Below are 14163 nucleotides of genomic sequence, written 5' to 3' on the forward strand. Positions count from 1 at the left end.
TTGTCACAGAGAACAGAATTTTGTGTCTGGGGACCATTGTCCTTGTCCCCGCACAACTCATGGTATAGCTGTGTTCCACACCTCACTGCCTGTTGCTACTGATAACCATGTCCACCTTCATCTGCCAGAGCTGGCTGACTCTCTGCTGAGATGCCTTGGCCTGGCTCTACGCCTCAAATATGCTGGTGACTGTGTCTGAGTTCATTCCCCTCTGACTGTGGCATTCCCTGTAAGGCTGCTCCCCAGGAAGATCTGTTCTCCTGGGACACTGTCTGACCCCCTCTCCTCCCTTCTCTTTTCTCCCTCTCCATGTTCCCCGGTCCAGGCAGCAGCAGTGACTCAGACATCCTCGATGTCAACCAATGTGGGAGACACGGTCAGGATCACCTGCTCTGGGGCTAGCTATGGCAACTGGTATGGCTGGTTCCAGCAGAAGGTCCCTGGCATTGCCCCTGTCACTGTGATCTATGATAACACCAACAGACCCTCAGGCATCCCTTCGCGATTCTCCAGATTCTATTCCAGCTCCACGGCCTGGGCAGATAGGGGCTTAAAAGTGGATCAAGGCCCACAGCACAGCCCCATCACTGTGAGGACATGGAGCCGGCGGGATTGCACCCTAACCTGGACCCTTCTCCTCGCAGTGCTTGCCCACAGCTCAGGTGCCATGGCCAGACTCGCTGTGCCTTCTCTGGGCCTTTGGGCACAGGAGCCCAATCCTGCTGCCCAGGCAGGCCTGTTCTCCTGGGACACTGACTGACCCCCATCTTCTCCCCTCTCTTCTCTCCCTCTCCAGGTTCCCTGGTCCAGGCAGTGGTGACTCAGCCACCCGAGATTACGGCCAAGGTGGGAGAGACGGTCACGATCACCTGCTCTGGGATTAACACCAACAACTATTGCTGGTATCAGCAGAAGGTCCCTGGCAGTGGCCCTGTCACTGTGATCTACAACAATGACAAGAGACCCTCGGGCATCCCTTCACGATTCTCCGGATCCTTGTCCGGCTCCACGGGCACGTTAACCATCACTGGGGTCCAAGCTGAGGATGAGGCTGTCTATTTCTGTGGTGGCTGGGACAGCAGCAGTGGCAGCTGGAATGGTGATAAAGAGAGATATGGAAATAAAGTACAGAGGAGTTAAAGATGGAGTTTCTCTGCCTTCTCTCTCAGGGCTGACCAGGCCTGTTGGCTTGATGCAGCTTCATGTCCCCCCTCCATGACCACTGGCTCTGAAAGGCCTCCTGCTTGCCTCATGCTGTGCACGAGGAGGCCCTGGGGCTCTGCAGTGCCTGGCATTGCCCTCAGCCCCACCACCTCATCCTGCTGCCAGCCATGTCCTCTTGCTCTGCCAGGTCTCTTCATGGGGCCCTGGCCTGGAGCTCAGGCCTTGGGCTCTGTCTGAGGCAGTGACCCCTCTGTTCCATCAGGACTTTTTGGCACAGGAGCCCTGTCCAGCAGGTCAGAGGGGGCTGTCCTGGGGCACTGAGTGACACCCCTCATCTCCCCTCTCCCTCTCCACATTCCCTGGTCCCGGCAGCATCTCTGAATGAGCTGTCCAAAGTGTCAGCCAGTCTGGGAGAGACTTTCAAGATCAGTAGCAGTGGCTACACCTGGTCCCAGCAGAAGTCCCTGTCACTGTGATCTATGATAGCAGCAGGAGATCCACAGTGGTGCTGGTCCCTGCCAGTTCAGGGCTGATGCACACTCATCTCTGGTGACAGCAACTGTGCCAAAGGACCCCTTGTCTGTGTGAGAGGCTCTCCCCTGTGAGCACAGGCTGCCGTGGGCACGCTGCCATGCAGAAACCCTGGAGGTTGTGGCCCGGGCTGGAGCAATCTCTGGACCTAGTGGAAGCTGTGGCAGGGCTGAGAGGCAGCAAGGGCAGAGTCCTGTGGCGGGCTCTGCTCTCAGTTCCGGCAGTGCTGTTCCCGAGGCCCTTCTTGTCCCCACACGGTGTCAGTGTGGCTCCACTGCACAGGCAGGAGGCTCACGGGGCAGGCAGGAGGCAAAGGGGCTGTGCCCAGCCAGGTGCCAGCGAGGTTCAGAGCAGCCCCGCCGGCTCCTTTGGCGGCTGCCGTGGGCCGGGCTGTGCGCAGGAGGCAGAGGAGCTGCCCCCGGCCGGACGTGATTTTCCTTAGTGTTGTTGAGCCTGGAAGCTCCTGGTCTTCGTGTGGTTCCTATTCCTTTTCAAAGCCCCATTTCTCTGCTCTGCACTTCTCTTGTGGCAATTCAGAGAGGCCCAGGGTGGCACCCTCAGTTGCAGGAGAATGTGTGCAGCGAGGTCATGGTTCCTGGGCTGGAACAGGGTCAGGCTGGTCCCTGGCTGATCTGAGAGTTCAGCAGTCATGGTGAGCAAGGAGCAGGCAACCCAGATCAATCTTGCTGCCTTTTGGTGGGACAGTGGTGCCTGCAGTGGATGGAGGGAGCAATGGGAATGGAGCTCTAGAGAGCACTGGGTGCCACATATCCATGGGGAGCCTGTGCCTAGACAGATAGGGGCTTAAAAGTGGATCAAGGCCCACAGCACAGCCCCATCACTGTGAGGACATGGAGCTGGTGAGAGTGCACCGTAGCCTGGGCCCTTCTCCTCCTCACAGTGCTTGCCCACAGCTCAGGTGTCATGGCCAGACTCGCTGTGCCTGCTCTGGGCCTTTGGGCACAGGGGCCCAATCCTGCTGTTCAGGCAGGCCTGTGCTCCTGGGACACTGACTGACCCCCATCTTCTCCCCTCTCTTCTCTCCTTTTCCAGGTTCCCTGGTCCAGGCAGCGGTGACTCAGCAGCCACCCGAGATTACAGCCAGGTGGGAGAAACGGTCAGGATCACCTGCTCTGGCAGCAGCTACAGCTATGGCTGGCACCAACAGAAAGTCCGGGCAGTGCCCCTGTCACTGTGATCTACTACAATGACAAGAGACCCTCAGACATCCCTTCGCGATTCTCCGGATCCAAATCCGGCTCCACGGCCACATTAACCATCACTGGGGTCCAAGCCGAGGACAAGGCTGTCTATTTCTGTGGTAGCTATGACAGCAGCAGTGGCAGCTATGGTGTCTGGTGACCATGAGTAACAGAAAGTGACAGAGACTCAAAATGCAGAGGGAAGATTTTGGCCCTTTTTCCTCCTGGCACCTCTTGGTGTAGCTGTGTCCCCCACAGCCTCTTGTTACAGATGGCCATGTGCTCCTATGCTGCCAAAGCTGCTTCTGTGCAGCCATTTGCAATGGGCTGGGCTCTGCTCCTGTAATGTGCTTTTGACCATGTCCATGTCTGTTCTGTCCATGACTGTTGCATTCCCTGTAACCTTGTCCAGGCAGGTCTGTGCTCCTGGGACACTGACTGGCTGCACTCTTCTCCCCTCTCTTCTTTCCTCTTCCACATTCTCTGGTCCATGCAGCACTGAGTCAGCAGCCGTCCTCGCTGCCAGCCAGCATGCAAGAGACTGTCAGGATCTCCTGCTCTGGGGGTAGCGGCAGCTATGGCTGGTACCAGCAGAAGGTCCCTGGCAGTGGCCCTGTCACTGTGATCTACAGCACTGACAAGAGACCCTCGGGCATTCCTTCGCGATTCTCCGGCTCTGGGGGCACGTTAACCATCACTGGGGTCCAAGCCGAGGACGAGGCTGTCTATTTCTGTGGTGGTGATGACAGCAGTGCTGGTCAGGATTGAGGTCCCCTGCAGGATGGTTGTTGTTGACCATGGATGCTGGGGGATGCTGTTTCTGAGGAATGACTGAGGTTTGAGAACTGCAGTTTACAGGAATGGTTCTGCAGATTGATAGTGCACCAGAGGCCCTTGGCTTTAGGGATCCCTAGGGGAACCAACACTCTGTTCTGCCATTTGGACATTTGGCCATCACCATGTTAGGTGTATCTCATCATAAATCTGGCAGTTTTTCTCAGCAGTTGAAATGTGATGTGGAAAGTATCCCCTGAAGAGGGAGCTGAGTGGGAGCTGGGGAAAGATATACTGGCAGGTTCCTGCCTTGTGAATGGAGTCTTAATTTCATGGAGGAGCCATGGCCCAGACATGTGGTGGCTTAAAAGCAAGACAAGAACCACAGCACAGCCCAAGCAAGGGTGAGGACATGGAGCTGGTGGGATTGCACCGTGGCCTGGGCCCCTTCCCTCCTCACAGTGTTCGGCAAAACTCAGGTGCCATGGCCAGACTTGCTGTGCCAGGACAGGGATTCTGCATGCAGGGCACATCCTGCTGTTCTGGGAAAGCTGTGTTCCTGAGGCACAGATTGATCTCCTCCTTCTCCCCTCTCTTCTCTCCCTCTCCAGGTTCCCTGGTCCAGGCAGCGGTGACTCAGCAGCCACCCGAGATATCGGCCAAGGTGGGAGACACGGTCAAGATCACCTGCTCTGGGGGTAGCAGCAGCTATTATGGCTGGTTCCAGCAGAAGGTTCCTGGCACTGCCCCTGTCACTGTGATCTATCGGGATACCAGCAGACCCTCAGACATCCCTTCGCGATTCTCCGGTTCTGCCTCTGGCTCCACGGCCACATTAACCATCACTGGGGTCCAAGCTGAGGACGAGGCTGTCCATTTCTGGTTATGGTGGTTATGGCAGCAATGTTGCTCAGGCTTTTGGTGATGGTGGGGTAATTTTTTCACTTCTCTTGATTGCTGAACCTTTCCCTGTGTGGGGAAGAGTTTCAGAGCATAGGCAGTTCCTCCTCTTGGTGCCTTCAGCTATACTGGCTCTTGTTTTACCAGGTCTTGTCTGCAATTCTGTCCTTGTCCACATCTCATCTGGTGGCCATAGTCTGTTGAAGATGTCCCCATTACTTTTCATGCATTATAACCACACAGAGCTTTTCACTGCCTAGGGATGCCCTGCCTTACAGTACCTGGGCAGGGCTGTCTCCAACTGCCCCAGACACTGGGTGTCCACAGCAGGCCATGTCCCCAGGCTGTCCAGCCTCAGTGCCTGGGATGAGGAGTGCTCTGAGGGGCAGTGGGCAGGAAGAGGTTTCAGGCTCTAGCTACAGCAATCCCTCAGGAGTGCCCGGGGTGGAGGTTACACCCAGGGTGTACCGCATGTGTGCCTGAAGGGAGAGCTCTCTCATTACTGTTCCCCTGCCTGGGGAGGGCTGTGCTCCTGTGCCACTAACTGACTGCCTCTTCTCCCCTCTCTCCTCTCCCTCTTCAGGTTCCCTAGTCCAGGCAGCAGCAGTGACTCAGCCATCCTCAGTGTCAGCCAATGTGGGAGACATGGTCAGGATCACCTGCTCTGGGGGTGGCAGCTACTATGGCTGGTACCAGCAGAAGGTCCCTGGCAGTGGCCTTGTCACTGTGATCTATGAAAACACCAAGAGACCCTCGGGCATCCCTTCGCGATTCTCCGGATCCCAGTCTGGTTCCTCGGCCACGTTAACCATCACTGGGGTCCAAGCCGAGGACGAGGCTGTCTATTTCTGTGGTGGTGGTGACAGCAGCAGTGGTGGTTATGGTGTATAGTGACAACAAGAAGTAGGAAGTGAGAATTCCAAGGATTTCCAAACTCCAAAACAAAAGAAAATATTTCATCCCTCCTCCCTCTTGGCTGGCTGTGGGTTAGGTTCCTGTCCCCGCTGTACAGCAAGGGCTACAAATGTCCTTCTTTCGCTGTCCCACAAAACTGGAGGTTCTCTTGTTCTCCACCATGTCTGAAGGCCATTGTCCTTGTCCTGACAAAGATTAGTGTGGCTTTGTCCCCCAACTCATCGCATCTTGCTACTGATGACCATGTCCTCCTCCTGCTACCTCTGTGCTGGGGTGCCTTGGGCTGTGTCACTCTGATCTATGGCAGCAACAACAGACCCTCAGGCATCCCTTCATGATTCTCCGGATCCTGGTCCAGCTCCACGGGCACGTTAACCATCACTGGGGTCCAAGCCGAGGACGAGGCTGTCTATTTCTGTGGTAACTGGGACAGCAGTGGTACTGATGGGGATGAGTAATAGGGAAGTGAGACACAGAACCCAGTGTAAAGGGAAGAAACTTTTGAGCCATTTTTTCTCATGGACAAACAAAGCTGGGATACTGGAGTTGAGGCAGGATCCTGTCCTCTACCTAAGGACATGCATGTGCATGACAAGGCACAGGAGGGGACTCTTGCCCTTGTCTCCATAATAGGAATAGCACTGCCTCATCCCCAGCCTTGTTGCCTTTTGCTTCAGACTCTCCCTCCTGCTGTTGCTGCCGCTGAGGCTGCCTCTCCTGCATTGCTCTGGGTCAGGCTGGGCCCTGATTCCCCCATGTTCCTGTACCCATGACCAGGTCCCTTTTCCTCAGAGGATGATGTTCTACTGCTCTGCTGCTGCCAGCTCACCTTCCAGGGCCATGGGTCTCTAATCTTCCTCTCTGTCTTGAGGCTGTTCCTCCCGATGTGGCATCAGAACCATTGGGCACAGGGGACTGTCACACTGCCTGGGCAGGGATATGCTCCCAGGGCAATAGCTCACACCTTCTTATTGCCTTTCACCTCTCCCTCTCCAGGCTTCCTGGTCCAGTCAGTCATCATTGGTGCCAGCCAACCTGGGACAAACTGTCTGGGCTATATGCTCTAGGAGCAGCAGTGGCTATGGCTGGTACCAGCAGAAGGTCCCTGGCAGTGGCCCTGTCACTGTGATCTACTGGGATGGCATAAGACCCTCAGACATTCCTTCACAATTCTCTGGTTTTGTGTCTGGCTCCAGAGGGTCACTGGTGGTCAAGCTGAGGGCAAGGCTGTCTACTACTGTGGTAGCTTTGACAGCAGCAGTGCTGACCTCATGGTGACACTGTCCCACAGGCAAGCAAGATCTTGAGTGTCAAAAAGGCTGGATGGCTTTGATGCCTCATTTGACTCCACCAGGCATGACCACCTCTCCAGCTTTGGGACTCTTCCATTCCCTTCCCTGTGTGTTCCAGATCTCTGAGCATGATGTGGCCCTGGAGCTGGTTTCACAGAGAACTTGTAGATGACCCATCCCTGGAAGTGTTCAAAGCAAGGTTGGATGAGGCTTTGAGCAACCTGGACTAGTGAAAGGTGTCCCTGCCCAAAGCAGGAGTGTTGATGGTATTTAGTGACCCTTCCAACTCAAACCACTCCATGCTTCTATGACTATGTTCCCAGTGGCTGTGCCCTGGTGTTGCAGAAGCCCTGATCTGGGCTCATCCTCACTCACCAATACCCATGTGAGGGGCAGAGGAGCCTGGGACAATGTTAGGAGCTGCAGCTAGTGGAGGTGCCCAAGAACACATACCTGCTCCACAGTCTGAGCCCTGCCCAGGGCCTGGCAGCGTTGCAGCCACCCTGGCAGCTCAGGGCTGGGCATGTGGACATTTTCCAGGACATGAGAGCCCTGGGTGCTCTGGCTGGGCATGGAGAGCTTCTGCCTCAGTCCACGGCTCTCACATGGCTCTGGCTTAGCTGTCCCCAGTGTCCATGTCTCTGCAGCAAAACACCTTGATCTGCTGCAGGGGCACCAACAATGCTTATGGCTGGTATCAGCAGAAGGTCCCTGGCAGTGGCCCTGTCACTGTGATCTATGCTGGTAACAGCAGACCCTCGGGCATCCCTTCGCGATTCTCCGCATCCACATCTGGCTCCTCGAACACGTTAACCATCACTGGGGTCCAAGCCGAGGACGAGGCTGTCTATTTCTGTGGTGGTGAGGACAGCAGCAGCAGTGCTTAGACAGTGGCATGCAGCAATTGGGGAAGTGATGCAAGAACCTCCTGCTATTGCAGATATCAGTCAGGAGTCTCTGCTGTGCCTGCTTGGTGGGGGGTCAGGCCCTCAACTGTGGCCCTGCCCTTGCTGCCTTGCACTGAGTGCAACTCTGCCTGGTGTCTCCGCCTGGCACTCCCTTAAAGCCCCAGGTCCCTGGCTGTTCCCTGGCACTTGGGGAGGGGATATATAGCACTTGGAAACACACCTGCCTCCATGGCCACATTACCCATGGCTGGGTCCAAGCAGAGGAGGAGGAGAAGCGGGAGGAGGCTCTTGTTCTTCTGGCTGGGACACCAGTGGTGATCAGGGCCATGGTAACTCCCAGCACAGGAAAAGGGAGACACAGGCCCACTGTTGCCCCAGTGGGACACCCTTGGGTACTGCCTGCAGCTGCCCAGACACAACATGGAGTAGCATCTGTGCCTTTGTGGCAGTTTCTGCTATGGAACACATGCTGTGCTCCAGCAGGTCCCCTCAATGCTGCTCACAGGGAGACAGCCCTGCAGCCCTGCCCTGCCCATGCCAGCCAGTCTCCTGGTGCCCTGGGCACCCTGGGGACAGCTTAGTCAGGGACAGGGAAGATCCTGGGGGAGAGGGAATTTTCGGTGATGCAGCCACTCTTCGTATGGGTTGGGACTGCCAGAGACAGCCATGATCCCTGTGCCCTGTGTTGGAGCAGGACTGACCAGGAGCTGCCCCGGCTCTGGCTGCTGAGCCCCAGAACACTGGGCTCATGATCAGCTAATGGGGAGGCATTGCTGGACCCCGGGGCTCAGTGCTGGCCCACTCCCATTGTTCTGGGGTGTGAATGCCTGGGAAGAGCAAAGGTCTTGGTCTTGAGTGGTGGATCTCAGCTGTCAGAGGAAGAGCCAGGGCACAAAAGCAGGAGAGCAAGGGGATACTTTACAGGCCTGGAACACCCATGGGAGGGAAAAATGCCAAAAATTAGTTGGGGAATGGTAGAGCTTGGCGTTGTTCCAGTCCTATCACTGGGAGCTGCAGGTACTCCTGTATGCCCTTGCCACGGCGCCCAGCTCTCCTTAGGCATGGCAGCCACTCAGCCTGGTGTGGGGACACAGGGGTCAATGCTGGTGGGTTTCAGGCTCAGAGCTGGGGGGTGTCTCTGCTTTGTGTCTGGAGACAAGCCCTGCTACATCCGGAGTGGTGGGGCTGGTGTGGAGTAGGGAGGGATGTGCGGAGAGAGGCGCGGGCAGGATCCGGCCGTGACCGCAGGGTCGGATTTGCATGGAGGGGACGTGTCCTGGGCGGGCGGGGGCTTAAAAGGGAGTCAGGGTCCACAGCACAGCCCCATCATTCTGGGACGCTGAGCCGGTGGGACTGAACCATGGCCTGGGCCCCTCTTCTCTTCGTGGTGCTCGCCCACAGCACAGGTGCCATGGCCAGACTCGCTGTGCCTGCTCTGGGCCTTTGGGCACAGGGACCTCATCCTGCTGCCCAGGCAGGCCTGTGCTCCTGGGACACTGACTGACCCCCATCTTCTCCCCTCTCTTCTCTCCCTCTCCAGGTTCCCTGGTCCAGGCAGCGCTGACTCAGCCACCCGAGATTACGGCCAAGGTGGGAGAAACGGTCAGGATCACCTGCTCTGGTAGCAGCTACAGCTATGGCTGGTACCAGCAGAAGGTCCCTGGCACTGCCCCTGTCACTGTGATCTACTACAATGACAAGAGACCCTCGGGCATCCCTTCGCGATTCTCCGGATCCAAGTCCGGCTCCACGGGCACGTTAACCATCACTGGGGTCCAAGCCGAGGACGAGGCTGTCTATTTCTGTGGTGGCTATGACAGCAGCAGTACTGCTGCACCATGACATAGAGCAATGGGGAAGTGCTACAGAAACCTCCTGCCTCAGCTTACACTTGAAGCCCCAAGACTGTGCCCATCCTCTGTCATTTGAGGAAGTTATGACCTCCCAGCAATGCTGTCACGGCCCAGGGTGTCCCATGTGTGTGCCTGCAGGCTGATTTGTCCTTTCACTGTTCACTTGATCAGAGAGAGCCATGCTCCAAGTCACTGGCTCACCCTCATCTTCTTTTCTCCCTCCTGTCCCTCTCTGTGTTCCCTGGTCCAGGCATTGCTCTGTCAGCTCTACTTGGTGTCAGCATTGTGGGACAAACCATCAAAGTCATCTGCTCCAGGGATGGCAGCAGCTGCGACCAGTACCAGCCTAAGTTTCCTGGCTGTGGGATCTGCTACAAGGACTTGGGACCACCAGACATCCCTTTGGGATTCTCCAGATGCCAGCCTGGCTCCATGAGCACAGTAGCTTTCTCTGGGGTCCAAGGCCAGGACAAGGCTGTCTGTTAATGTGGTAACTACCAAAATGGCAGTGATGATGTTACCATGGTGAAACAGAACAATGGGGATGGGATACAAAGTCTTCCTGCCATGGCAGGGGCCTGTTAGGAGCCTCTGTTGTCCCTGTTTGGTGGGGCAGGTCCCTGGCACAACCCTGCCTTTTTCGGCCCTGTGGTGAATGTGGCTGTTCCCAGTGACACAGCTCCATCCTTACAGCCCTTTCCTTGTCATTTGTGGATGAGAGCAGATAGGATAGAACAGAACAGACCATTTCAGATGGAAGATGCCTTCAATGATCGCACAGTCCAACTGCGTGGCCACTTCAGGGATGACAAAAATGTAGGGCATTGTCCAAGTGCCTGTATAACACTTGCAGGCCTGGGATATCATCCAGCTCTCTAGGAAACCTGTCCAGTGTTTGCCCAGATTCTCAATAAAGAAATGCTGGGATAACCTCCTATGCCTGCCTGTGCTCCACAGTCAAGATTCTCCTGATCTCCCTGGCTGGTGCCCAGGACCTGCTGATGCCTCCCAGCCCAGCCCCCAGCCCAGCTGAGCCAGGAGCCTCTGGACCATCACCACAGGGAGCACAAGCCTCTGGAAACAAAGGAGTTAAAGATGGAGTTTCTCTGCCTTCTCTCTCAGGGCTGACCAGGCCTGTGGGCTTGATGCAGCTTCATGTCCCCCCTCCATGACCACTGGCTCTGAAAGGCCTCCTGCTTGCCTCATGCTGTGCACGAGGAGGCCCTGGGGCTCTGCAGTGCCTGGCATTGCCCTCAGCCCCACCACCTCATCCTGCTGCCAGCCATGTCCTCTTGCTCTGCCAGGTCTCTTCATGGGGCCCTGGCCTGGAGCTCAGGCCTTGGGCTCTGTCTGAGGCAGTGACCCCTCTGTTCCATCAGGACTTTTTGGCACAGGAGCCCTGTCCAGCAGGTCAGAGGGGGCTGTCCTGGGGCACTGAGTGACACCCCTCATCTCCCCTCTCCCTCTCCACATTCCCTGGTCCAGGCAGCATCTCTGAATGAGCTGTTCAAGGTGTCAGCCAGCCTGGGAGACACTTTTGCAACCTCCTGCCCCATTGGCAATGCCAAAATCTACCTCAGCAGCACCTTGCTGCATCCAGCACAGCCTCTGTCCTCCTCCATGCCTCTCCCCAAGGAGAGCAGGGCTAAAGAGATTAACATCGTCCCCCTCCCACAAAATGAAACTGAAACCCCATTGAAGCCTGAGAAATGCTCAGAAAATGATCATCCACAATAGAGGGCAGTGGCTTCAGCTAAATGTTTTGCATATACAATTTCAGTGATGTTTTTTTCTTTTTTTGATAGTTTCAGACTTTGCACAAAAGCATAAACCTTCCCAGAGGCAAAGAAAACCTCTGAAAGAGAAAGTGTCTCAAACCACTAAATCTTCGAGTGTTACCTGTTCTACAGTGAACTATTTATAGAGTTCCTGTGACTCAGGAAGTTCACTGACTCTGCCTCTTTCTATAACCACTTGCACAAACCACATCATTTGAAAATCTGTGGGTTCAATTTACGTTGGTGCTGTTGGCATTCAGTGATCCAAGATGAGCACTGAATCTGCCAATCTGTGGGATTGGCACCACATTGGGAAAACACTTTTCAAAGAAGCAGCCAAGCCTTTACAGGGAAATTTGAAGTTAATTAGTTTTAGCTGAAACCCTTTCTGGCTCGCCCCTTCCTTGGCTATCTCAACTTTATGTAGGCATCTCCACCTCTTGCTTTTCTATATTTTTAGGGCAAATATTAATAAAAATAAGTTGCCAGCAGAGACCTTCAGCTATTATCTCCATTGCTGGTGGTGGGAGCTGCACTGAAGAGCCCAGCCAGGACCAAAATTCCACAGGTACAGCTGTGCCCACACCTTCATCGTGCTGTGTCCATCGGGGCATCTCCATCCCATCACCTTCATTCCACTGCACCCATTGGGATATTTCCAGACCATCCTCTCCACCCTCCCACATCTGTGGGGTCCAGGACTGCTCAGCCATGAGGCAGGAGGTTTTTGTGTGGCCCTGTGTCACTGTGTGGTGTATTCGGGGCCGGGACGATTTTGAACGTCCAAGGTGAGTCGCCGACTTCCCCTCGGTCTTCCCTTTCCCACCACGGAATTTTGACATTTGGTCGATTTTGGGTGATTTGGGGTTTTTTCTCAGACTTGGCGCCGGGCTGGGCCCTGCCGCCCGTTTGGGGCCGGGCACTAAGCCCGGCCTTGGGGGCTCTGTCTCGTCCCTGCGGACTCCGACGACTCCGTGCACGCCGCGGAGAATCGGGGCGTATTTTCTTAGTCGAAAGGTCTTAAAATTTGTCCAGGAAATGTGTCTGGGGTCTCAGGGGGAAGGAAACTCAAGTTTAGGTCCCTAAAAGATGTGATTTTTGTCTTTGTCAAAGAAATTTGTCAGTCTAGAGTCTAAGTTCTCAACTCTTAGTCCTGAGGACTAAGTCTGTCACCCCTGGTGAGGGGCGGGGGCTCTTCTGCGGGGTCCCATGGCCAGGGGTGCAGGTGCTGGGAAAGGACAGCCTGTCCTTGGCTGTGAGCAGCCCACAGTCATCATGACTTCGTGTTAAAATGTCCCTGGAATCTTAGACAGAAGATTTTAGGGGTATCTTAAAGTGCCCATTGTCCAGGTAAGACATGTCAAAAATGGAGATTCTTGGGCTGAAAATGCTGCCGGAAATGTCGTTTGTCTGTCTTTGTCTCTAATTTTTAAAAAAAATTGGTGAAAAAACCCAATTTGAACCAAATTACGCAGGGCTAAGACCAAGAAAAATGTTCTTTGGGCATTTCTTCATCAAAAAGTATTTAATGGAGTCATCCTGGTTTTTAAATGAAGATAGAGATAGAAATAGAGGTGAAGATAGAAATAGAAACACTGAACATTGGAGGAGGCAGCAGAACCAGAAAGACCAAACATCTTTTTTCCATCTTCCTTTGTGTGATTTTTAGTGGCAGTTTTCAGAGACAAGAAAATGTCTGAAAGCAGAACTGGGCAGAAAACAGGATGGTTTGTCTGTGAAATTTTGGGCTTTTAAAAAAAAATGCCTTGTAAAAGGAAAGAAATGGCTTTGTGGCAAAGAAATTAAGATTTAACTCTGTGTATATATATATATATGTGTATATATATATATATATATATATATATAGTGTGTATATATATAAAAATATATATAAAATAAGTCTTTTTAGATATATATGAGATACAGAAATGTATAAATATTCATGTCAAATGTATTTTATAGAATTATACATCTATTCATATGATATGGACTACATATGTATGCATATTGTACACATTATATATATTATGTATATTAGCTGTAATATCTATCATATGTAATACATATATTCACATATATGTGCATATAGTGTATATAAAACATATATACAAGCACATATGAGATATATATGTATCGCACACACATATATGCACATATATATATATATATATATGTGTGTGTGTGTGTGTATATATATATATATATCTCCCAGATTTTAATACATTACAGTTATGAGTGATAAGCTCTGGCTGTGGGGAAAGCAGGGAGTTTCTGGGTTGTGCCAGCAGAGCAGGCAGGGGCTGTGGTGGGGGACAGGGCCCTCTCTGACCCAGTACCACTCTCGTCCCTCGCAGGCCAGCCCCAGGTTGCTCCCACCGTGCACCTCTTCGCGCCATCCCCCGAGGAGATGGAGTCACTGGGCAAGGCCACCCTGGTGTGCCTGATGGAGAACTTCTACCCACGCACTGTGACGGTGGAATGGGTGGGTGACGGCAACACCATCTCCACTGGCGTGGAGACCAGCCAGCCCCAGCAGCAGAGCAACAGCCAGTACATGGCCAGCAGTTACCTGTCGATGGATGCCACCAAGTGGCAGAGTTACAATTATGTCTCGTGCAAGGTCAGGCACGTGGCTGGAAACGTGGAGAAGACCGTGAACAGATCCGAGTGCTCCTAACCCGCCCCGCCGGCCCTGTGCTGGCTCCCTCCCTCCTCCCCACTTCTGGGAACAGCGGCTCCCCCAGCCGCAGGTGTCTCTGCCCATGTCTGCCCGTCCCCTGCTCCTGTCCCCTCACTGTGAGTGTCACACAAATAAACAGCGACACTGAAGTAGCGCTGGCTCAGCA

The 14163-nt window shown here is 54.1% G+C and overlaps 1 long non-coding RNA gene and 1 gene segment (V, D, J or C); both read left to right on the forward strand.

The window, feature by feature from the left end:
• Positions 1 to 337: 337 nt before the first annotated feature.
• On the forward strand, positions 338 to 14163 carry LOC132336409 (Ig lambda chain C region-like). The segment is given in 4 exon segments: positions 338 to 386; positions 3451 to 3652; positions 12068 to 12105; positions 13672 to 14163. Coding segments are annotated over 4 exon segments (597 nt in total).
• Positions 9525 to 10473, forward strand: LOC132336412 (uncharacterized). Its single transcript, XR_009488864.1, has 2 exons — positions 9525 to 9663; positions 9790 to 10473. It is a non-coding gene; the product is annotated as an uncharacterized LOC132336412 (long non-coding RNA).

Source organism: Haemorhous mexicanus, chromosome 19 (genome assembly GCF_027477595.1).
Source record: "Haemorhous mexicanus isolate bHaeMex1 chromosome 19, bHaeMex1.pri, whole genome shotgun sequence".
Lineage (NCBI taxonomy): Eukaryota > Metazoa > Chordata > Aves > Passeriformes > Fringillidae > Haemorhous > Haemorhous mexicanus.